We start from the raw sequence: 22644 nt of genomic DNA on the forward strand, positions 1-22644 counted from the left end.
GCTAAGTATTCACACCTGTGTCTTCTTTGGTTGTACTTCAAGTCTGTGTATAAATAGTGAGTTTCTTAACTCTTGAGAAATGGTATACTGACTTTGCTGGTTACTGAAGCATGGGGAAAACAAAAGAACTGACAAAGGATCTGCAAGCAAAAAATAGTTCAAGTTTATACATCCAAGAAAGGATGTAAAAAGATACTCAAAGATTTGAAAATGCCTGTCAATGCTGTTCAAACTCTGATCAAAAAGTGGAAAATTCAGGGTTCTGTTAATACCAAGTCATGGTCAAGAAGAATGGCATGCGCAACTGCCAAGAAAATTTACTGCACAAGAAAATAAAAGGCTTTCCTCATTCGCCACTATCACAAAAGCCAGCAATCAATCAATATCACTTTCCTTTTTTCTATTTGAATATTTTTAATAAAATACTAATTTAAAAAAACTAGCCTATTTTTAACATAAGGTGATTACTTTTTTAAAAAAAAAAATCTAAAATAGTCAAAAGGGAGAGACCAGGAAATAAACAGTGCAAAAAGTTATCTTGAGCTGTCAGATTTTGTCAAATGCAATCTATTCTTCCTTTAAGCTTGAAGGTTTTGAGGTGTATTTTGTACAGCCATTTTATGCTGTTAGTAAAGATCACAATACTCTGACATAAATCACATCCTGTATATTCTCCCCAAAAATGGATCTACATATGACCAAACTCATCCATAGCAAGAAATTCCTAAGCTTTACAGAATATAATTTTTAGCAGAAAAATATTAAGAGGTACTTAACCAGTGGAATAATGCAGTTCTTTTATCCTATATAACATCTTTGTGAGTTTAGAAAATGAAAGAGTGTTGTGATGGTAAACATACCTTAACCATCTTCATGATTTGATTTATTATATCTCCCAATTATCAAGGTCTAACCTTACATAAAACTATAGCAAAGTTGTTTTAAGTAACTTCATGTTAAGTAATTTAAGAAAGCTTTGGTTTAGGAGTTTAAAAAAACCTGCAGTCTTATGATATAAAGGGTTTCTCTTCCTTCTGTTAAACTGAGTCCGATTTTCAGAGACTGCCTGGACAAATCCCTGCAGTTTTCTTGCCAACGTTTTTCAGAAGTGATTAGCCATTGCCTCCTTCCTAGGGCTAAGAGAAAGCGACTGGCTCAAAGTTACCCAGCTGACTTTGTGCCCAAGGCAGGATTAGTACTCATGATCTCCCAGTTTTTAACCTAATACAGTGGTGGTGAACCTATGGCACGGGTGCCAGAGGCGGCACTCGGAGCCCTCTGTGGGCACACATGCTGTTGCCCCAGCCTTGCCTCCCCCCGCAACTCACTCACCAGCAGCCCCCCTGGAGGAGAGTCGCCCCCAAGCGTGGCCCACGCGGAGCAGCGCAGCCAGGCAGCGTAGACAAGACTCTGCCTTCACGCCTCATCGCGCAGTTGATGCTGGGCACGGGGAGAGGGCGTGGCCATGGCGCTACTGGGCTGCCTGGGTGATCTACGGTAGGCCCTGGAGGCAGTGAGTGGCCCTGCGGGCAGGCAGGGTGGTACGGAACCGGGGCAGGGCAGGGGTGTCAAGCGGAGGCAGGGCCAGTTTTGGGGTACTTGGTCTCTAAAAGGTTCACCATCACTGACCTAATATCTTAACCGCTACACTAAACTGGCTTTAACAAAGTACTTTAAATTCTGCACTACATAAACTGTAAATACTTTGCAATGTTAAGTTCTAATGCATGCAGCGTCGCGTGGCTTTCAGTTCCAATGTTGGCCTGGGGAGGTAGATATCAGACAGATGTTGCTTTCCAAGTACTTTATATATCCCCTTTGTAATTTATGATCCTCTTTGTAGTTTATGATTATTGCATCTGTACGAGAAATAATATTTCCTCCAACTTCCATTTACAATTCTTCCGGTTTAATTGCTAACTTTCCTTGCATCAGCAGTATCAGACACATCTGGACTCCATGAAACAGTGCAGCAATAATTACAACTATCTTTGGTTTACATACAAGAATGGACAAGTTCAAGACAGTGTCAGAGTTTACTTTTGTTCTCAATCTTGGAATAATCCACATTTAGATTATTTCAGACCTGATTAATTTCTTCAAACAATGGACACCATAATTACAAACAAAGGGATGGCTTTATTAAAAATCACAATGCATAGTTTTTGCCATGAAAACGGGTTGGGGAGGAAAAAGTCCCTTCCAAATGTATCCTAGTAATTGCCTTGGACAGAAGGCAGACATCACAGTGTAAAATGACAACGCAGTCTTTAATGTAACAAAAATATCCTTGCATTATCAAACAACCAGCAACCGTTCAGCAATATTGAGCAATTTCAAGTATCCAAGGAGATTATTATTATTATTATTATTATTATTATTATTTTTTGGCTGTGTAAAATTTAACCCCCCCATCTCCTCAATACAGGGTCCACTCACGCAGGTGACTTAAAAGCAAACTATTTTTTTTATTATAGTTCAACAGTTCGAGTTCCACTTCCTCTTTTGGAAACAAAACTTGCTTCTTACTACTCAACAAGCCTGCCTATTTCCTAATGATGAGGATATCAAATATATCCTAGAATAAGTTACTCAAAGTACAACAAAAAGAAAAATATATATATGTTTTTTCACTGTTTCCCAATATTGGCAAGGAAACTAGGGAGGATGTCTGAGTTCATCATGGACTGCATAGTCTCCTGCACTGAGAAGGGAAAATGCACGTTTGAGGTCTTGGATTTCTGGCCCCTGTGAACATTAGCTTATATACTTCAATGAACTTTTTAGACTTGGCGCCCTCTACAAACTGTCTGAAGCAGTCACCAGTTCAAACCACTGCCTAAGGGCATCACTGAGAGTCTCTGGCAGGGCATTCACATCTCTGAGAATTATGTAGAAAGGAAAGGGAAATTCTTCCATGTACGACCTTATTTCTGGCAATTCTCCGGGCCGTGTGAATAAAGGTACTTTAATATCCAAGATTGAATCCTGCGAATGAAAAGAGCAAATCAACAGAAGTAAATACTGGATTACAGATTTAGGCTTTTCTTCTATTCAAGTAATATTCACTTCCATGTACACATGCTTGTGCTAAATTCACTTCCGCGTACACACGCTTGTACTAAATCAAATGAAAATAGTCAGGACAGCAGGAAAAAAAAATGAGGTTTTTTTCCTCTTCCTGATAATTATGTCCCCCCAACCGTTTAACTTACAGCCACTCCTTGATTAACAACAACCTCAGTTAGCAATCATTCGCAAGTACAGCAGTAATAAACGGTAATAAAAATTCACTTTCCAACTAATGCATACATTTACAACCAGATTTCAGGTACCTGACAACAAACTAAAATAAGGTCTAGTCAGTTTGAAACTAAATAAGGTCTAAATAAGGTCTAGTCAGTTTCAGGCATGGTAGCTGGTAGGAGGGCTCTGATCAACTAATTAAGGACACAGAGATTAACTTATGATTAGCACTTTTTAGGGAAGCACTACACTGAACAAAAGCAGCTCAGGAAGAGATAGTTTGGGTAAACAATCTCTCTGCACGATAAAAGGGGAAAAAGGGACAAGAACTTTCTCTGAATAAGACAGCAGCAAACAATGATCTTTGCAGCAGCTCCATCTGTCTCAGATCCATGTACCTTTAGTGACTGTTTTGCTTAATGACCAAGTAGTTGGAATGAACATGGTTGTTAATTGAGGAAAGGGTACATTTAGTTTACTAACACCCAAAGTCAATTATTTTGGTTTATAAATGAGAAGATTCTAAATAAGGAATTATATGAAAATATAACAAATAGTAGGTGGCTGGATGGAGTCACTGAAGCAGTAGGCGTGAGCTTAAATGGACTCCAGAAGATGGCAGAGGACAGGAAGGCCTGGAGGAACGTTGTCCATGGGGTCGCGATGGGTCGGACACGACTTCGCAACTAACAACAAAAGTTATTCATAATAAGCGAAATAAATGAATAAATGGTTTGTTTACAGTTTTTTTTAAAAAAAAATATTTCATGTACCTTTATAAAACACTGCATTAAATTTGCCTTTTAAGTTTTTGTATCAGATAGGAATAAGCAGGACTAAGATACAGATTGGTCATGGATCTTTGCAGATTCCAGAATTCAATTAATTCTTCAGATATATGAATTAATTCCTGTATCAATTCATCAATTCAGATGTATGAATTAATTTAAATATCTTCAGAAAATGAGAAGAAATTAGGCATGGCTATAAACACCTGTGTTGTAGGAAGGGTAACCTACGTTTACGTGATTGAGAAAATTTTAACATTTGATAAAGTCAACAAGTACACTTTTTGTTACTTTTAGTCATATAAAATCTGGACAATTTTTACTGCTACCATTTGAAAGGGAACTTAGTAAATAACTTATCCAATATTATTAATTTATAATTATGTATAACATGCTTCTTTTGCAGTTAAAAGTAGTACAGATGCATTGATAACTTACCCGTGAATTAGGGTTGTCCAATATTACAAAAATAACAAAGATATTTGCATTCTGTACAGACTGAACAGCTGCTTTGACACGTTCCTTGCCCTCCAGGAAAAGACCTCTTCCATCTGATACTATTAGGAGTAACTGAGCAGTTTCTAGTAAGAGACAAATTTTCAGCTGTTAATAAAACCCTGAATCAAATATACAGAAAACAAGAAATATTCCAAGAGTTTCCAAAAGCTCTGCACTGCTTAGTATTTTAAGAAATGAAAAAGTTCAAAAAAAACCCCATATTGTCTATATAGGATAAACTAAATGGAATCTAAACATTAATTTCTTAAAGTAAAACATAACATTAGTGAATATCTTGTACATAATTGAAGAAATAGATCCCAGTCTGTCTAGTAGTAACGGATTGGGGAACTAAGAATTCAACTATTTCTTCTTTAGAACATTTATTAAGAAGTGCTATTCAATACAATATTTTAAAATTCAAATGTCCTTGAGTTGTCCATTTCAGCATTGTTCCAGTGTAAAGGACATCGAGGACCATTCTGCTTTGAGATGTTGTGCTATGCACACTTTTATCATTGAATCAGCAACAACAGACAACAATGCTTCTTAGAGTCAATGCAGGTTTTATTTATTTATTCGGTTTAGAAGTTGCCTGATTCCAGAACAACTCGGACAGCTTTCATTTAAGCTATGTTACTGTGTGGCAACAATGATTATAAAAAAGGAGTCAGAGACACACCTGGATTGATGTTTGAAGACAAGTGCTGTGCTGCAGCAAACATATTTATTGATGATTCTAAAAACTGTGGAAGAACATGAGAAACAAATATTGTGAAATGACAATCTGCACCTTGAAACTGTCACGCTGATTCTGTGACAAAGAATAGGAATGTCCTAATTTGAATTATACCCCTTTAAAACTACACTTTTCCAAATTCTACTTGAAGCAGAGCAGTAAGCATTATTTCATTTTGAGAAGTTTTCCTGATAGAACAAATAAATAATTCTTTTCCTCAGTAGAAATTAGGCAATAAATCTGGGTTGCGTTACTCCGGTCACTGCACCAGCAGGGCAAAGGAACCATTTCATTGCTGAGAATTCCTGTCACCCTCTCCATGTCCAATAGGGAATTGATCATCCTAATTAAGGATGGTCAACAAGAGTCCAATAAGTAAACACAGTCTCCTTTGTTGCCATAATGAAGGACTATACAGGAGCATGTATTTGTCCTTGGTTGTGTTCACTTCTTGCCTTGCTCCAATTATGCTCCAGACATTGTTTGTGGTGTTTCATTTCTAGAGAGCGTCATGGAAAAGCAAGGCCCCAAGTGGGATCAGCAAGAAGACTCCACTCGGGGGCAATGCTGCACACTTTCTAATGCCAAGTACTTAACCAATGAGTGGTTACGTAAAACTGCCTGTCAGAGAGCTGGAAAACTTCCCATACTCCCATTGGAAACCAACTGGGGCAGAACAATGAGCCTCACCACCCTACAGAGCTCACAGATGGCTCTTAATAGTAACCAGATCAGGAGTGATCTGACCATGATGATGGAAAAAGTCTTTTCTCTCTCCAGACCATCAACTAGTTGCTCAGAGAAAATGACAGATCCAAGGGGTTACCACCATTGTTTCGGCCCAGTAGTGAGACAAGTCCCATGATTGTTCATGGAGGACATGAACTCCTGAGTCTTATCACAACCAGCACCCTAACAGGAAGAGTGAAATCTCCAAGCACCAACAAATAGGGAAACATTTATTGATTTGATTTATGTGCTACCCGTCACATCTAAAGGCTATTTTCACCACCAACCCAAAGACAATTCTAAAAACTTGGGGAAGGATCCTGCCATGCAGCTTGAACGTAGGTACACCACTAGGATCTCAAGAGTTGTCTCTACAGGGCAATCAGATGTGAGGCAATGGACAACACAACCTTAAGAACTGGCGATACCTGAGCTATCTTAGTCTTCTTTTGTTCAAATTTGCAGAGCTGTAGTATTCTTGCTCCTGATCGGTCATTGAATTGCTCATGGAAAGGATGTAGCAACTGAACTGTTTCTCCAAAACTAAAATAAAGTGAAACGTGCTTTTTAAAATTGTGTCCCATGCAGGAATTATATTAATTTTCACTACCAAAAGTCAATAAAGTTTTAAGGTGTTCTTACCTACATACTGCAATTTGTCCCACTTCTAAAAGTGTCAAAGCATTCCCAATCACTGCTAAGGATTCATAGGCGAGCTACAAAAAACAAGTTGATACAGTTGGAGTTCATTGACGAGTAGGGTTAGTAGTAAGTATTATCAGTAGATTTAATATGAACAATCTGGCACAATATTAACATTTAAACTGCAAAATTCTAAACATGTTTGCCACCTTTTCCTAAAGCTTGTGGATGCCGCGTGCTCTCATACAAACCCCGTAAGAAATTAGAAAATTGCAGCGATGACACTTTCTTTAAATACATTAAGTATGTCAAGTACCAAACAATCATTGTGGCAGAAGCAAAGATGTCTTTACATCCACTGAACTGCAGTGAGATATTTACACTCTATCATGAGAGAACTGGCGTTTGGGAAACCGCCAAGTGGCAAAAGCACAAGAATGCCAGAATGAACCACAGATAGTCTTCGAGTTACAATGGCTACTGGGACCAGAATTTCCATTGCTAAGCGAGGCAGTCATAAAGCACAGTATCACGTAGACTGCATCGCTTAATAATGGCAATCATGGCAGCCCTGGTTGCTGTTGTTAACGAAATCCTACAGGTCATGAGCCAAGGATCTACCCCGATCCAAGCCACTCCCTTTCCAATCCCAAAGCTTCGTAAGGTAAGAGACTGCCTCCTCTTCAATTCCCCCCTCCCATTTCTGCCCTTATGGCTGCCTTGCACTCTGCTGCCTCTGCCATTACTACACTTGCTGGCCCTGCTCCTGCTTCCAGGCTTGGTACCCCCAGCTGATCTTTGCCAGCTTATTCCTGCTGCTGTAGATGAGCAGACCCCACCTGGCCCTTCGTGAGGCTGTTCCTGGCCACGCCTGCCATTTATCTCAATTTGTGCATGGCCTTGTCCAAATCAGGGGCAGCCTTCTTTGAAGGTTTGGAAACCGGCAGAGCCGGTAAGGGCAAGGTGGCAGAGGTAGGAGGGTCAGTGAGCGCAGGGCAGGCAAAAGGGCAGACATGGAAGGGGAGATAATCAGGCGGGAGAAGTGACCCTGCGAAGAATGAACAGGTGGCTAAGTGCCCAAGTTTTCATCATGTGACCATGGAGGTGCTGCAACAGTCATAACTTTGGGGACCAGGTGTTAGAACTATTGTTATGTTCTGAACCCCCATTGACTTTGAACGATTGCTGAAAAAATGGTCATTAACTGTACATAGAATAGCATGAAATACAGAAGATATCTGAACGAATTCAGGCCTGTAAGATCAGAATGTTATTTATTTGTATTTTTTTTACCTGTTTTGAGTGATTGTCTACCATGCTGGCAGAATCATCGAGGGCCAAACAAATCTGGTACTGCCGTTTGCTGGGTTTGGTCCTTCGTAACCAGATTTTATCTTTTCGGAACTGGCTGGCGATATATGGAATTACTTTGCGCATGTTCAATCTTTTTCCTGTTCTATAATCACCCCTGGCAATTGAGAAAATTCAAAATATTAACACTATGACACTTTATGAAAATAATTGGGCAGAATGTGAGTTTTAGTTTTGCACAAGTCAACAGAAATTTAATTATCAGAAGTACTGGTTGAAGATTGCTAGAAGAGATTGCTAGATTTTTACATATGTTGTTACTGTATGCATGTAGTTGTCTGATAATTGGAAAAGTTGATGTTGACTGAAATAAAAGGTTGGAAATAATTTTAAATATTTTTCACAGCTCTTCTAACAATAAAAAACTTAGGGGGAAAATCCAAAATATTAGATACAAATTGCAAAAACTGTTGTTATATTATTACTTTCCAAATAAACAGAACCATGTGTTATTTCTGGCAATCTCAATGAATTCTGCAATCTGCATAAATTCTACCAGCTGAGCCAATGGAACAATGTTTATTGTGCATATTTTATTCTGGTTTTATTATCACAGAATGTGTGAAGAATATTGTCTCTCTGCTCTTGGGTTCTGAAAAGTATTTATTCAGCCATCTCTCTGAAGCACAATTTACAGATTTGAAAACATATCTTTATTGACATAAGGGTTAAAACTTTTTCAATAAAAATAAAAGATGAAAGATTCAGGAATATGCAGATTATATTCTCAAACTGTACTGTCTTCTTGCATGTGTGCAAACTCCAAACACATATAGTCTTTAGTCTGCAAACACTTATACTGCAATAGTTAACCTGTTTGTAGTTGAAGGAATCAAAAACTCTTGAATCATCCTAAAATATGGAACGTGGCAAAATATCAATGAAATAATTAAGAATTAACATACTTGGAGAAGAGATGATAGAATTTAATCAAGATACATGGTGGTTGAACTCAGAATGTTAATTCAATTAATATTTTAATGTACCCACTTAATGAATACTGGTTGACCTTGTTTAGTGACTACAACTGGTTCTGAAGAAATGGTTGCTGACACGATTGCTAAATGAACCGTGTGACAGATGAGGCAAAGATCATTAATTGCTGCCATTTCATGCAGATAAAGTTCTCCAATTCAGTGTCCTATGCCCGACTGTTCCCCCCCTCTTTTTTTGCATCTTCCTGCAGAACGGAGAGATTGTTTAAATAAACTGTATCTTCCTGAGATGCTTTTCTCTGCAGTGCAATTCTTCCTTAAAAAGGGCTAACCGCAAGCTCTCCTCTGGGACCTTAACTAATTAAGATTTAAATCAGAACCCTCCCCTAGCTAGTAGCACTGCTTGTTGAAACTGAATAGGCCTTAATCAGTTTCATGACTTTTCAATGACTTTTATTGTCATAAATGCTCACACTTGTTGAAAAAATACTTTTTTTATTATTTATCTGTGTTTCTTGACATATTTGCAAACACTCTTGTTCAGATATATGTGAATAGCTGAGGCAATTGCTAAATAAGGACTAAACAAGGACTAAATGCCATTGATTTCAGCGTGCTATGAATTCTACCATGAAACTCTGCTCTGCTAATCAAACTGTTTAGCCCAGTGATGGCGAACCTTTCAGAGCCCGAGTGCCCAAACTGCAACCCAAAACCCACTTATTTATCACCGGGTGCCAGGTGGGCATGGCCCACTGGGTGGGCGTGGCTGTGGTGGTCATGGCAGAATGGGTGGGTGTGGCCAAGATGGGCGTGATCACCTTAATGTTGCTCGTGGGGAGGGACGCCTGTGGGGGCCGGGCAGGGTTGGGGGAGATCCAGGGGGGTCTCTGGCGGGTGGGGCGGTGGGCAGGAGGCTCATCCTGCGGGGTGAGGCAAGGCGAGACAGGGCGGGGGTGCCATTGCCGCAGGGCAAGGCGAGGCAGGGGCTGGGCGGCTGCTGCCTGACACCATTGCCCCCTGCACATAGAGGCCAGCGAGCACATGGGTGCTGGGATGCATCTGGCCCCATGGGTCCTCGGCGAGTTAGCGGGCGGCTGGTTGAAGAGGGACAGTTGGCATCTCCGGGGCATGGCTCATGTGCCCACAGAGAGGGCTCTGAGTGCCGCCTCTGGCACCTGTGCCATAGATTCGCCACCACTGGTTTAGCCGATTCCTGATTTTTGCTCTACTTACTTCAGCTTGGCTGCCTGAGTGGGTTCCAGGAGGAGACGGAGCTGCTCACAGAGCTGCTGGGAAAGAGGTTCAGTGAGCAGAAGGTATCTCTGCCACATCTGTTCGGCTGCTGCATCCTCCTACAGCATTCAAGGTACAAGACAAAATCCCCACAAAAAGCCATCAGTTAAAAAGTGCCAGTGGGATCCAGATTGTTTAGAAAATAGCTGTTTTTTTGCTGTTGTCTGCACAGCGCTTTAGCAGCAATGCAAAATACACATCCAGTGTTATCTTATGAAAATTATTATTTATTCCCAGAGTTGATGTGTTAAAAATACTAGGCATGGCCATACTTCAGGCCATACTTTCAATATTTATTAAAAAAATTCCAAAATACCTTTAATAAAACATTAAGAGCACATAATTTCTTAATGCCTTGATGTCAGTAATTTAGTAATTCTCCCACAGGCTTTCAAAGGCAATATTCATTTAATGTAAAGTTAAGTAATTTGTTGTACAATTTATGATTATAAAAATGCCAGTTATATACTGCAGATTATCAGGGCCACCACCACAAATTTGGAATGATTAAGCAATAGTATTTAACATGACTTCCAAAACAAGGTTTAATTACTCATCTGATTAAAAAAAAATACAAAAGGATATCCTTAATTAAACATGTCACCAACCTCTAAAGGATTTCTAATCTTCCAGGCTTCGAGCTGCTTTTCTAGTTCTTGCCTCAGTTCTTCAGGGTTTTTAAAAATGTGCTTAAAATATAACAAATTGGAATAAGAACCCAGCAATATGAACAGATTAGTTTTAGTGTGACATAGAAATATTCCTTCAAAGGGTAACATGCATTTTATCGTAATATAGAATGTTGTACAAAACCTTTAGAATGGGATGCTCTAGAACAGGGGTGTCAAACTGGTGGCCCGCGGGCCAGATGCATTACGTGCAGGTCACGCCCACCCCGGCTCCGCAAAGGCAAAAAACATTGCAATACGTCACGTGACGCAATCGAGTTTGACACCCGTGCACTAGAGAAACACAGAATGTGTTCTTTCTTCTCCAGACCATGCCATTCTGCCAATTCTGAGGATAGTCCAAATAGTTTTTTTGAACATTAATCCTCTGAACTAGAAAACAGGTAGTCCAAGGAGAAGAGACAGCTTTACTTCTGGAAAAGTGCAAGGTCATCCTTAGGACACCATGATACAAAACAGTAATGCAGCATTCTAGAATGACATGGGTTTTCCCCCCCAGTTTATCTATTGTCCTTTCTCAAATTTACACTTGTAAGGAAACATTTCAGCAACTCTGCAACCCCATTTTACTGATTTGCTCTGATTTTTTTTTGTAACCATCCATCCTTCCGTCACCACTGATTATATTTAGCTTTCTCTCCCTAGTGTCCCTCTGATATATAATTCAGAGGACTGCACCAGTATTTGGAAGCAGCTACAGGGTGGATGAAGGCTGATGAAAGTAAAAATGAGTCTAGATAAGAATGCTGAACTTTTGCAGCTCTAAGTCTATTTCAATCGTTTCAATAAGAATTCCTTACCTTCAGGCATTGTTAACTTTACATGTATTTGTAAAATTCTAAAGAGCCAGTGCGTACCTATATTTTTTTACAGGTGTGTAATAGTAATGACAGCAAAACGTTATACCATTTTAATGTAGACATCTGACTCTCTATATACCGAGTCTACAATGTAAAGCAAATGTAAACATTAATGTCTTTTCCTATTGTCATGGTTTTATCTCCCCATTTCAATTCATCGGCAGGTGAAAGTCTTTCCCAAATTTGAACCTTATCTATTGATTCTACACCAGTGATCCCCAAACCTTCCAGCTCTGTGGACCACCAGCAGCAGGTGGGGAAGAGGGGATGGGTTTGCGTGTTGCCTACACAAATGGAGCTTCGCGTGCTCGCCCAACTGCTTGCACATCCCGGTTCCCAACAAGTCTGCGGACTGGTACCACACACGGGCTGGGGGTTGGGGACTCCTGTTCTACAACAACTGAGACTGTAATCTGGAACAGCATGCAACTATTGCAACATTGTGACCCCATTAAAATGTATCTAGTTAAATCAGTTAGCCCAACCATTTTGTTTTTTAAAATGCAAGCTGTCTTCTACCTGTACATTGGGGTCCTTCAAAAACTGATGAGCGGTATGGATAGTAGAGTGCTTGTTTCGCTCCGGCTTTACTTCGGACAGTAAAGAGTTTGCTTCAGTTTCTTCAGTGTCTTCAGAATTAGGAACTTGGCCGTCTGCCTCTATCTGGTCAGGTCCTAGGATTGAATTATATGTGCTCACGAATTACTGCATACATCCATATCCATTCCTGTACTCTACTTTGGCTCACTTAATAAATAGCCATAGCAACGTCTTAAATGAAATCAAAAAAATATTATTCACTATTTTATTAACAATATTTCTGTGCTATGCCCACATACATGCAGAAACTATTTTTTTTAAAAATGAATTCTCATGGCAATACGTTGACGACTTACCAGATTTGGAAGCCCCAGACATTTTTACTTCTGGATTCATTTTTTCTACCTCTGAAGTTCTGGGTTCCTCAGCAGCGTGATCTTCCGTTTCCATAGCCAGATCTTCAGAAACCGTTTCTTCATTGTCTTCATTAAGAGGCAAAATTGGCTTTTGTTGTTCTTCACTTGCTACATCTGGTCGGAACATAAACCAGTAAAATACAGTTTTTAGATCCCATTTTAGATCCAGCATCAGCACGAGCCGTCGTAAAAATTGGAGCTGATCTACTAGCAGTCTAGAAAAAAGTTTGGCATTTGTCAGGCAAACTGACTTTTCTTCTCAAGAAAAGCCCAACATAGCAAAAAATAAAATATGGCTAACAGCTGAGCATAAAATTCAACACAGCCCTACATACTGTTAGTCAATATTAAGTCTCTTGAACTCAATGAGATTTAAATTTGCACAGATATGATATTGGGATGCAAACTTTTTCTAGGCTGAGGACTGCACTTGACCTGTAAGAGGCAACAGGAGTTGGATGTAGGTCAAAAGGTTGTGGAGGAGAAAACATCCTCCCCAAATTCTTTAATTTACATTTCAAACTAAACAAGATTTAAGTTAGTTTTCATTGCTGTTTTATTTACAAAAAGGTATTTTATATCATTTTCTAAAAGGGTTTATTCTCCTAAAACTAGAATGAAAAATTATTCTCTAGCAAGACATTTAATACCTTTCCCTTTCTGATACATTAGCAATTACCATTTGATAACAACACTTGAGGATTCTGGGGGCCGTACTCAAGGCTTAGGAAGGTTTTGTTCAACCCCATGGTCTTAGGATATAGAGCGCTATAGTCTATACTGTAGAGAATTAGCTAAGACAGAATGAAAAATACATTTCTCAAAATAAATCTGAAGTGTAAATGAAGGTAAAAGAAATCCAACACCCAGTCATCACGCATCTGTTACTAAAGCAATATGTATGTTTTTCAAACTATGATGCTGCAAAGAGCTTATTATCATTATTATCCCCTGTGATATCTTGCGAATGTTGTCATACCGTAAGTCTGGGCATCATAGGATTCACTGCCTTGTTTAATATGCTCAAAGGTGTCAGCTTCCACCTGCTGTTGTCCTGGCTGAACTGGTTTTTCCTCTGCTTCCTGGCTAGACTCAACAGTTCTCAGTCGCTTGTGGACAGGTTGGCTCTGATCTCCTGTTGTGCGCTCATTGTCAGCTTGTCCTGGCTTTCTCTTATAACTCTGAAACACAGGAAAGCAAAGCCAGATAGTTTTCAAGGAGATGAAACAAATCCAAATTCCTATTCAGGAAAAAATATATATATAAAGGCCCTGTTCATTTTAATAAGAGAAAAAGGATTCTAGAGGTGCATGAAGATGGCTTTGGGGGAAAAATGAAAATCTACCATCTGACTAGGCTATAATTACTAAAATTTTAGATTGTGCAGAAATGGATAGATTAACATTGGAGATGAAAGAGAAAGATGATTCAGTTTATTTTAAAACTTGGGAATTTTTTTTCCCAATGGTTAGAGACGCGTTAGAATCTGAAAAGAATTTAATATTTCAGAATAGAGGATGAATTTTTAATTGAGTTATAGTTTATAGGTTGATAACATCTTTATTCTTAGTGATTCTTAACCGTTAACGTTGATAATTATGACTAGTTGAAATTTTATTACTCATGTTTATTTACATAGATGAATTTATCTGTTTATTAATTGTTAGCAATACGGTTATAGTTAATCTTATTCTAAAATGGCTGAGTATGATACTTATTCATTATTATGATCCAGACGGTAGCTTGTTTGTTAAAGTACGTGATTATTGTACCGATCCCCATTCCATCCTAAATCCCCCACCCCTTTCCCCTCCCATACCTGTATTGTTCCTATTTTTTCCTTATTTATATAAACTTAATAAAATATTTTTTAAAAAAAGATGGCTTTGGGGCTGCTTGAAAAGATAAAGAGGGCTGTGCATGCCTCTGCGCTTACATTATCCACCTCTGCCTTAAAATATCAATTCTGTTTATTTTTTTTTGAGCTTTGCTTGTACTAACTTGGAGGCCATTTGCACAGTAGGAAAATCTGGCCTGCAGCTTAATCTTGTTTGCCAGGCTCCAGATGGTGTACCTGCAAATCTACGCAAATGGGCAACTAGACTAAAGCCAGATGCCCCACAGATCCTGGTTTACTCTATTACTGGATCTCTAGTTCAAGTAGAAGCTTTTCTTTTCCTTTTGCTCAAGGTATTTTTAGCCTGAGAGCCTTCCGCATATGAAGATTCACACAGTATAGAATTCAAATCAAAATTTTATTTATGATCCAAGGCCAAACACCATTTACAATTCTAATTCTAAATCGCTATAAGAGGAAAAGATAGTGCCAGAATGAAGCCAGTGAGAGACTGATCTGTGAGGACTGCCGGCCTATATCATTTTCACACATGTTCATTCAATCCTGCGTCTGCTTCTCTTTCTAATAAACACTGTCCAAAGTTTGTGTTTGATTCTGTATTACTTCTAGATGCAGTTTCTTCTCTTCAAATATGTATTAGCAGATTCTAACACTTTTTTTTTTGAACTCAAAACCATCTTAAAACATCCAAGCAGCATGAGAGCCAAGGAATAATTATCTGTCCCATATGTTTAGATTTTCCTTGACTTTCCATTAAACAGTCTTCAAAGATCATTAGTATGGGAGCCTCAAACTGTAAAAGAGTAATTTACACATTTTAAAAAAAAGAATAAGACACCTGGGTGGTTTTTCTGCTTTGTTTCTGTGAAGCCAGATGTGCCATTAACTCAGATTCGTGTCCTTCTGGCTGATTTGCATCAGATGTTCCACTCCCGTGTTCCTGAAATAAGACATACAAACTAAAATCTTGTTTGCAAAATCACATCACAGGCACATTAACTTTAAAGCCGGCAACTACAGTATGTTTGGAATAGAGAAGTACGTTGGATTGTGGTTCTGCAAACAAGTCCACCTGTCAATTCTAGTGCTGCACCGAAAATTCATGACATATAGTAAGTCTGGCTCATAAGACAGAGAAGAGATCCCTAGTGAAGTATAAAGTATTAAAAGTAGATATAATCCATAGTCTTTGACAAACACAAGAATGATTTGGCATGTATCTTTATGGCACATAGTCCTACCAGCCTTACTGGAGAAATTGATGAATTTAGCAATATGAGTGTTATGGTTCCGGCTAATGAAACACTTCAAAGAACTTTCAGGCATTGATTTTCCTAAAAGTCATTTATTGTTGCAAAATATCAGCTTAACAGAAGGTATGCTAAGATCTAAATTCTCTTCCTCTGAGCAGTTAAATTATCAGTATGTTCCCTCCCTAAATTAGCTGTCATCTATCACGGTTATCCAATTAGTGTGAAGGTCAAAGGTTCCCTTCCTCTCTCTTTCCCGGGCTTTTCCCTCCTCCCTTCTTCTGCTCTGGTATCTAAAAATACCAGACAGTTCTGCATATTGTCAAAGCAAGAATATACAGTATTTGCAGCGTTGACAATGAGGTTGTAACCAAAGGGAATAATTAATAAAGTTTAAAAAGCACTGTATATACAAAGATCAACTGTAATATATTCTGTCGCTCTTAAAAATGTTTTTTTCCCCCCTTAAAGTGGAAATATGCTTTCCTCTTTACTGGAAAATGGATGCCAGTATCATCATCATCTACCGTATCTTATTTTCAGTATTTTGAGACCTACTAAAGAATATAAACAGATCCAATATTCTCCAAAACACCTGAGGGCAAGACAAGAAGTAATGGATGGAAGCTTAACAAAAGACATTCAATCTAAAACAAAGGAGAAATTTTCTGACAGTGAGAACAATTAATCAGTGAGATGTCTTGCCTCCAGAAGTTGTGGATGCTCCATCACTGGGGGTTTTTAAAGAAGAGATTGGACAACCATTTTCTGAAATTGCAAAGGGTCTCCCACTTGAGCAGAGGGTTGGATTAGAAGGCCCTCTCTAACTCTGTTATTCTGTATTCTATAGATCTATTCTATAATTCTAAATCAAAGTGAACAAAAACAAATATTCTGAATGTGGGCTAGCCACTAGTCCTTAAAGCAATTACTCAATAAGCTGATAGAGTAGAAACAATTCAGAGACATGAAGCGGCTGCTAGAGAAGTTACAAAATTCTCCCTCTACTGCAATTAGGGTTAAGGTTACAGGCTGTGAGATGGGCTGAGGTCAGAGACGGTGATCCAAAGGCACCAGTGAGCTCCCATGGCTGAGGCACATTTGAAACTGTAACTCCTCCAGTACCAGTGTAATTGCTTATAAAGTTGCTCCATTTCACCTCTTTTGCCTGATCCTTCTCAGATGCGGTTCCAACCAACTCAACAGCCGTATCGCTCTGCAGATTCTCTTCTCCTGCCTCTCCATATGCCTCATGTTCCATTCTTTCCACAGCCTCAGGTAACTGTTCCTCCTTTTCAGTATCATTAACAGCTTCATCAATTTTCTGAAGCAATTAAGAAAATGAGTCAGTATTAGCATTAGCTTGCAAGATATTAGTAGCTGATGTACTGTACATAACAGAATGAGTTTTAGATTATAGACAAGCTTAGTTTGTTTCATGACAAATTAAGAGAAAACAAATTCATTTACTGGAATTTTAGACTGGAACTCTCCCCCCTCCCCCCCACTTCTATTAATAAAAAAATATGTGACACCTGAGGACAAAGGCCTTGATCAGTAGTAGAAATGTTCTGCTCTTTCTCTTCAGCTTTTTGCTCTTCTGCTGTTGAGTCCTCTTCTTCGCCTGTATTTGCATCAGAATTCTCCGTTCCTTCTTCATTTTTATCTTCTTCATTTTTTTCATTTTTATCTTCAGAAGGATCTTTTTCGACTTGCTCAGAATCCTGTCTATCTTCATCTATATCTCCAGTATTTTTATCTTCTGCTTCCTTTTCATCTACATCTCTCGTCTTCTCTTCAATCTCAAAAGGATTTTCTCCTAGTGGAAAAAGAGATAAGAATATAGTTTAAAAAAAAATACACAGACATACAATTGGATAGAATGCCCCAAGCCTCCTAAATTCCATACATGCACTATTATTTGTGAAACTGAATACCTGAAAACACAAAGGACACCTAGATACAATTCCCCCAGACACAAGGGATCAAGGTCCAGGGAACTGAATAAAGCACAGAGCAAGGATGTGCTTTGGATAGAAAGCTTTGGACTGGGGTTGGGAGCATCCACAAAATCATCAATTTCAGTTCCTCTCAATTCCTCCTTAAAGGAATTGCCTCTTTTCTTGGACTCACATAGTAGCTGCACAGTGGGTATTGCATGGGTAACTCCCATGTGTTCAGACGCCAACAATTGGACACAATGTGTACCCCTCCTTAACCCAAACACATATTTTTCTGGGATCACACAGCTACTATATGGAGCTGGAGAAAAACAGAGCTTCTTTAAGGAGCCATCGGCACATACAGCATGAATGGCCATAAGCCCACTGAAGCATCTTTTCAGCTTCAAATTTGAAAAAAAAGCACATTCCCAGCTTACCCACTCCATTCATTCCCCAAATGTTCATCGTTCTATCACTTTAAACTATAAACAACGTTTTTGAATCAACTCTTCAAATGACTAAGATAATTTGGTAATAACCTAAATTAAAAGATAATAACTTTTTTACTTCATCAAGCTGATGAAAATTGTAGATGGAAACATAACTTGCTGATAGCAATGAAATCCTAATTTTCAATAATTTAAGTTACAAAATGGTCAGAAAGCTAAAAACTCTGATGCCAAGTTTCTAAGTTGTAGCTTTTGTACACAGGACACAAGTTTTGTCAAGTGGTCCCCCTTCACATACACCCTGGAGATAACAATATGTCTGGTACTAAGCATCATTTAGCCATTTCTACTTCTACCTTCTTCTTCTTCGTTGTCTTCCTCATCCATCTCTTCATGTCCTAGGTTCAGTTCATGATCAAGTTCCAGGGCTTCAGCTTCAGGTTGTTTTTCTTGCCTTCCATGGTAAGGATCCACTTCGTTCTCATCATATTCACCCTGTAAAGCAGAACACGCTATAAGAAGAACAAAGGTGGAAAGCACTGATATTTAACTCTTTAGGGAGGCAAAATTCCTGAGGCTTGAAATTCTATTGAACCCGCTCAAAAAGAAAAAACTCTGAGTGCTTTAAGGAAGCTTATCACCCATTGGAAAAGATATCCTTTCATATCCACAGGGTATCGTTTTAAATACATATTGATGTTGTCTTAGTTAATTTCTGCTTATTTGATTGTGAACTGCGAATGAATCCTTGTTATTGGATGGAACTATATGATTACTATATTTAATCCTTTACGATGGCTGTATTTGTAATATACATTGGTAAAAGAGCATAACAATAATGATAATAATAAACTTGCCTAGTAATCAGTAAGATATCTTGCCTTAGGTCAGTGGTTGCAAACCTATGGCACGGGTGCCAGAGGCGGCACTCAGAGCCCTCTCTGTGGGCACGTGCGCCGTCGCCCCAGTCCTAGGCCCTCAGCTGGGTTTTATAAAACCTTTTCGCTTTAGGCTTCCGCTGCCGTGTGCAAAAAAAAAAAAGGTTCAATCAGTCAATTTCAACTTCTCGCGGAAAAAAAAAGATCTTGCAAAGTTGGAATTGATTGATTGAACTTTTTAGTCCCACCCAGTCTGCTGTTACCACTGCAGCCACGCCCACCCAATGGGCCACACCCACCCGGCACTCGACGATGCATAAGTGGGTTTTGGGTTGCAGTTTGGGCACTCAGTCTCTAAAAGGTTCGCCATCACTGCCTTAGGTGCTTTCCCCACTTACAAAGGTTTAGTTAAGAATATTGATTTTGAAAATATAGAGTTTAGGAATATTATACAAACTTTTAATAAAGGAAGGAAAATTCTAAAATGGACACCAGTCTTTTCATCAAGTGTCACATTTCAAATGTTTACAATTAAAAAACAAGAACGATGGGAGTCCTCTAAATACATATCAAGACTAAGGCAACACATGCTTTGAAAATGATTTGGAAAAATTTCTGGACGTTATATGAGCACAGCCCCACTCTGCTTCTAATTAAAGCAGCAGTGTCTTGTTTTCTTTTCAGATTTTTGTGCCAACTTTAAATGTGCAGTAACTTTAGAAATTAATTGTTTGCAAAAACTGAGTTTGTTCAGCCAACTTAACATGTGTTTCTTTGTTGTATAGATGCTTAAAAACGAAAGCAAGGAAAAGGGAAAAAAAAAGAAATGGAAAGCCGGAAAAAAGAGAGAAAAGAGTACATTAAAGATTGAGAAATGAATCAATTCAATAAAGTATTCACATTCTTTGCAGAAGCCTGAAAAAAAGAGGCAGCTGCTTTAACAACAGAGGACTGATGCATGAAAGGTCCAAAGCACTATTAAATTAGCAATGCACACTCCTAGTTAAGAGTATCGTATCAAATCTCTCCCATACGAGTGCATATACTTTCACCTTCTTAACTACTACCCTCTGCTGCCATTTCCTCTTTTAACTTCCCACCCAATGCACAAAATAAGTAACTAATCATGCAAAAGGTAAGATATTTATTTACTGGCTCATTTTGATGGGCACCGATTGTAAAACTCATCTTCTAGGAATTCTTTGCATGCATAGCAATATTTTGGAGACAACTTAATTTACCAGCATTCCCACCTCTCTGGTGAAGAAACAAGAGGCCGCTGTGCATCTCTGCCCTGGAGGCCGTGGAATATACTCATCTGTTCCCAACTATGCTTGTAAAATGCAAGCTGGTCTCAACGATGTAACTTCAATTATTTCTACAGCAATATGCGTGCACACACGCACGGACACACACACTAAAAAGAACAATAAGCAGCCCAATACAGAGTTGTTAGGTTATTACCTCATCTATTTGTTCATGGATTTTCTCTTTAGTTTCACTATCATCTGCTTGCTTCTCTTTTTCTTCATCATTGGATGATTTCTTCTCATTTTGGTTGTCAACTCCTATATTGTCATCTTTTGCCACCAATTCTGAATCTCCCTAAATAATTTAAGAAAAATATCCATGTTACCGCCAGCGTATACATAATTCTCAGGCTAACATTATTCAACTTGTTTTGAGAAATATGGTTACCACTTGTTTATGAATATAGCTATTAAATTAAAACAATTCCCTACTTTAATAGAATGGATTTGTTATACTTCCTCAACAGCAAACAGAGCTAAACTAATAAAATATGCTATCATAGAACAATGTGAACTTTTAAGTTAAAATAAAAGTAGATTCATTACATTGTACTCAGACTGTTTTAAAAAGAAAGCTCAGCATGTTTTCTTAAAATGCATACTCCGTTCCAAAATAAGCTAAAAAGAGAGACACATATATTAAAATAATAAACCAAGTAAGATTTTTTAAAAAAAATCTTTTTAAAATTCCAAATTGACAAAAGCCTCAAAAATTTTTCCGAGGAAATAAAAAGCCCTTCAAAAGTTCCAATATAAGAAATAGGCTGATCGGGGTTTACTCGTTCTGTGCTTTCCAAAATAATTACAGTGAAGAGTAGCTCTATGGATGAGTCCAGCACACTGAGAGAGGTCAATCATGTGCTGAAGGCATTCACCATCAGGATAAATGCAACAAGTGTCCTCCAGTGGAAGTTCTTGGGAGTGATCAGGTATGAACATCAAATCTTCTGATAATAAAAGCCGCCATCTCTTTCGTCTAATCTCCATTTGAAATGATGTTTTGGCAGCTATTATTATTATTATTATTATTTTGCAGAGGCAAAGCCTAATTCACTTCCTTTTATTGTGGCCTGAACGAAAAAAATAGCTTGAAATGAACTGAATTCCATGTAAAGGTAAAGGTTTCCCCTGTCCGGTCGTGTCCAACTCTAAGAGGCTGTGCTCATCTCTGTTTCTTAGCCGAGGGAGAGCCAGCATTGTCTGAAGACATTTCTGTGATCATGTGACCAGCATGGCTATACGCTGAGGCACACGGAACACTGTGGTACCTATTTGTCTACTGAAGTGGTACCTATTTATCTACTCGCATCTGCATGCTTTCCAACTGCTAGGCATGCAGGAGCTGGGGCAAGGAATGGGAATTCACCTTGCTGTGCAGCGTTTGGGTCTCAAACCTGGGCTATCCGCTTTCCAGCTGCGAAGTTTAACGTCTTTAACTGCTGAGCCATCACGCCCCCTTTTCTATGTACTGTCGTGCATTTTACATAATTAATCAATGGTGCAACTCTTACTCCTTCAAACATTATATTCATTTAAAATTTTACCTCATCCATCCCAGATCCAGTTTCTGTTTTGCCATCTTCTTCTTCCTCTTCCTCCTCCTCCTCATCATCATCTCCCCAAAGCCTCTCGTCCAATTTGTCAGCTTCTCCATCTCCAAGATTTCCCATCTGTTTATCCAAGTCTTCACCTTGGTCAGACTCATCATCTTCTTCTATGCAAGGGAACAGAAGTCAAAGTATGAAGCTCAATATAAACCTTCAAAGAGGGAACTCCCATTATTGTAGAGAGATAAAGCACTATGGATCTGGAGACAGACTGGAGTCCAAAAGGAGAACATACACTTTCCAGCTGACTAAATGGACTAACTGTAGGCAATTTCTTGTTATTATTATTATTATTATTATTATAATTTAATTTATATACCGCCCTTCTCCCGCAGGACTCAGGGCGGTGCACAGCGTATTAAAAACAGTACAAATACAAAACATAAAAATACAAACCCCTGTAAAACCAGATTAAAAAAAACCGAATATTAGAAGCTGTGTTTCTATTTAAAATTATTTTTAAAATCACCCTAAATAAAATCCTCCCTAGGTCAGGCCCGCTTGCTGGAAAAGCCATGTCTTGAGGGCACGGCGGAAGGTAAGGAGATCCGGAATCGTCCGGATCTCGGGGGGTAGTTCGTTCCAGAGGGTGGGGGCACC

At 38.8% G+C, this 22644-nt stretch overlaps 1 protein-coding gene across 1 annotated transcript in view; it reads right to left on the bottom strand.

The window, feature by feature from the left end:
- Nucleotides 1-2119: 2119 nt before the first annotated feature.
- MDN1 (midasin AAA ATPase 1) overlaps nt 2120-22644 on the bottom strand; it is a 116632-nt gene continuing 96107 nt past the window's right edge. The window contains exons 85-101 of the mRNA XM_015817381.1: nt 21982-22151; nt 20592-20732; nt 18606-18744; nt 17393-17676; nt 17017-17181; nt 15446-15547; nt 13729-13930; nt 12690-12863; nt 12313-12467; nt 10853-10933; nt 10185-10303; nt 7936-8110; nt 6643-6716; nt 6429-6543; nt 5215-5278; nt 4473-4615; nt 2120-2988 (exon numbers count right to left, since the gene is read on the bottom strand). Of these exons, the coding sequence (XP_015672867.1) occupies nt 2800-2988; nt 4473-4615; nt 5215-5278; nt 6429-6543; nt 6643-6716; nt 7936-8110; nt 10185-10303; nt 10853-10933; nt 12313-12467; nt 12690-12863; nt 13729-13930; nt 15446-15547; nt 17017-17181; nt 17393-17676; nt 18606-18744; nt 20592-20732; nt 21982-22151 (2492 nt within the window). The 3' untranslated portion in view covers nt 2120-2799. The remainder of the gene's footprint in view (nt 2989-4472; nt 4616-5214; nt 5279-6428; nt 6544-6642; nt 6717-7935; nt 8111-10184; nt 10304-10852; nt 10934-12312; nt 12468-12689; nt 12864-13728; nt 13931-15445; nt 15548-17016; nt 17182-17392; nt 17677-18605; nt 18745-20591; nt 20733-21981; nt 22152-22644) is intronic.

Source organism: Protobothrops mucrosquamatus, unplaced genomic scaffold (assembly GCF_001527695.2).
Source record: "Protobothrops mucrosquamatus isolate PMUCROS unplaced genomic scaffold, P.Mucros_1.0 scaffold582, whole genome shotgun sequence".
Taxonomy (NCBI): domain Eukaryota; kingdom Metazoa; phylum Chordata; class Lepidosauria; order Squamata; family Viperidae; genus Protobothrops; species Protobothrops mucrosquamatus.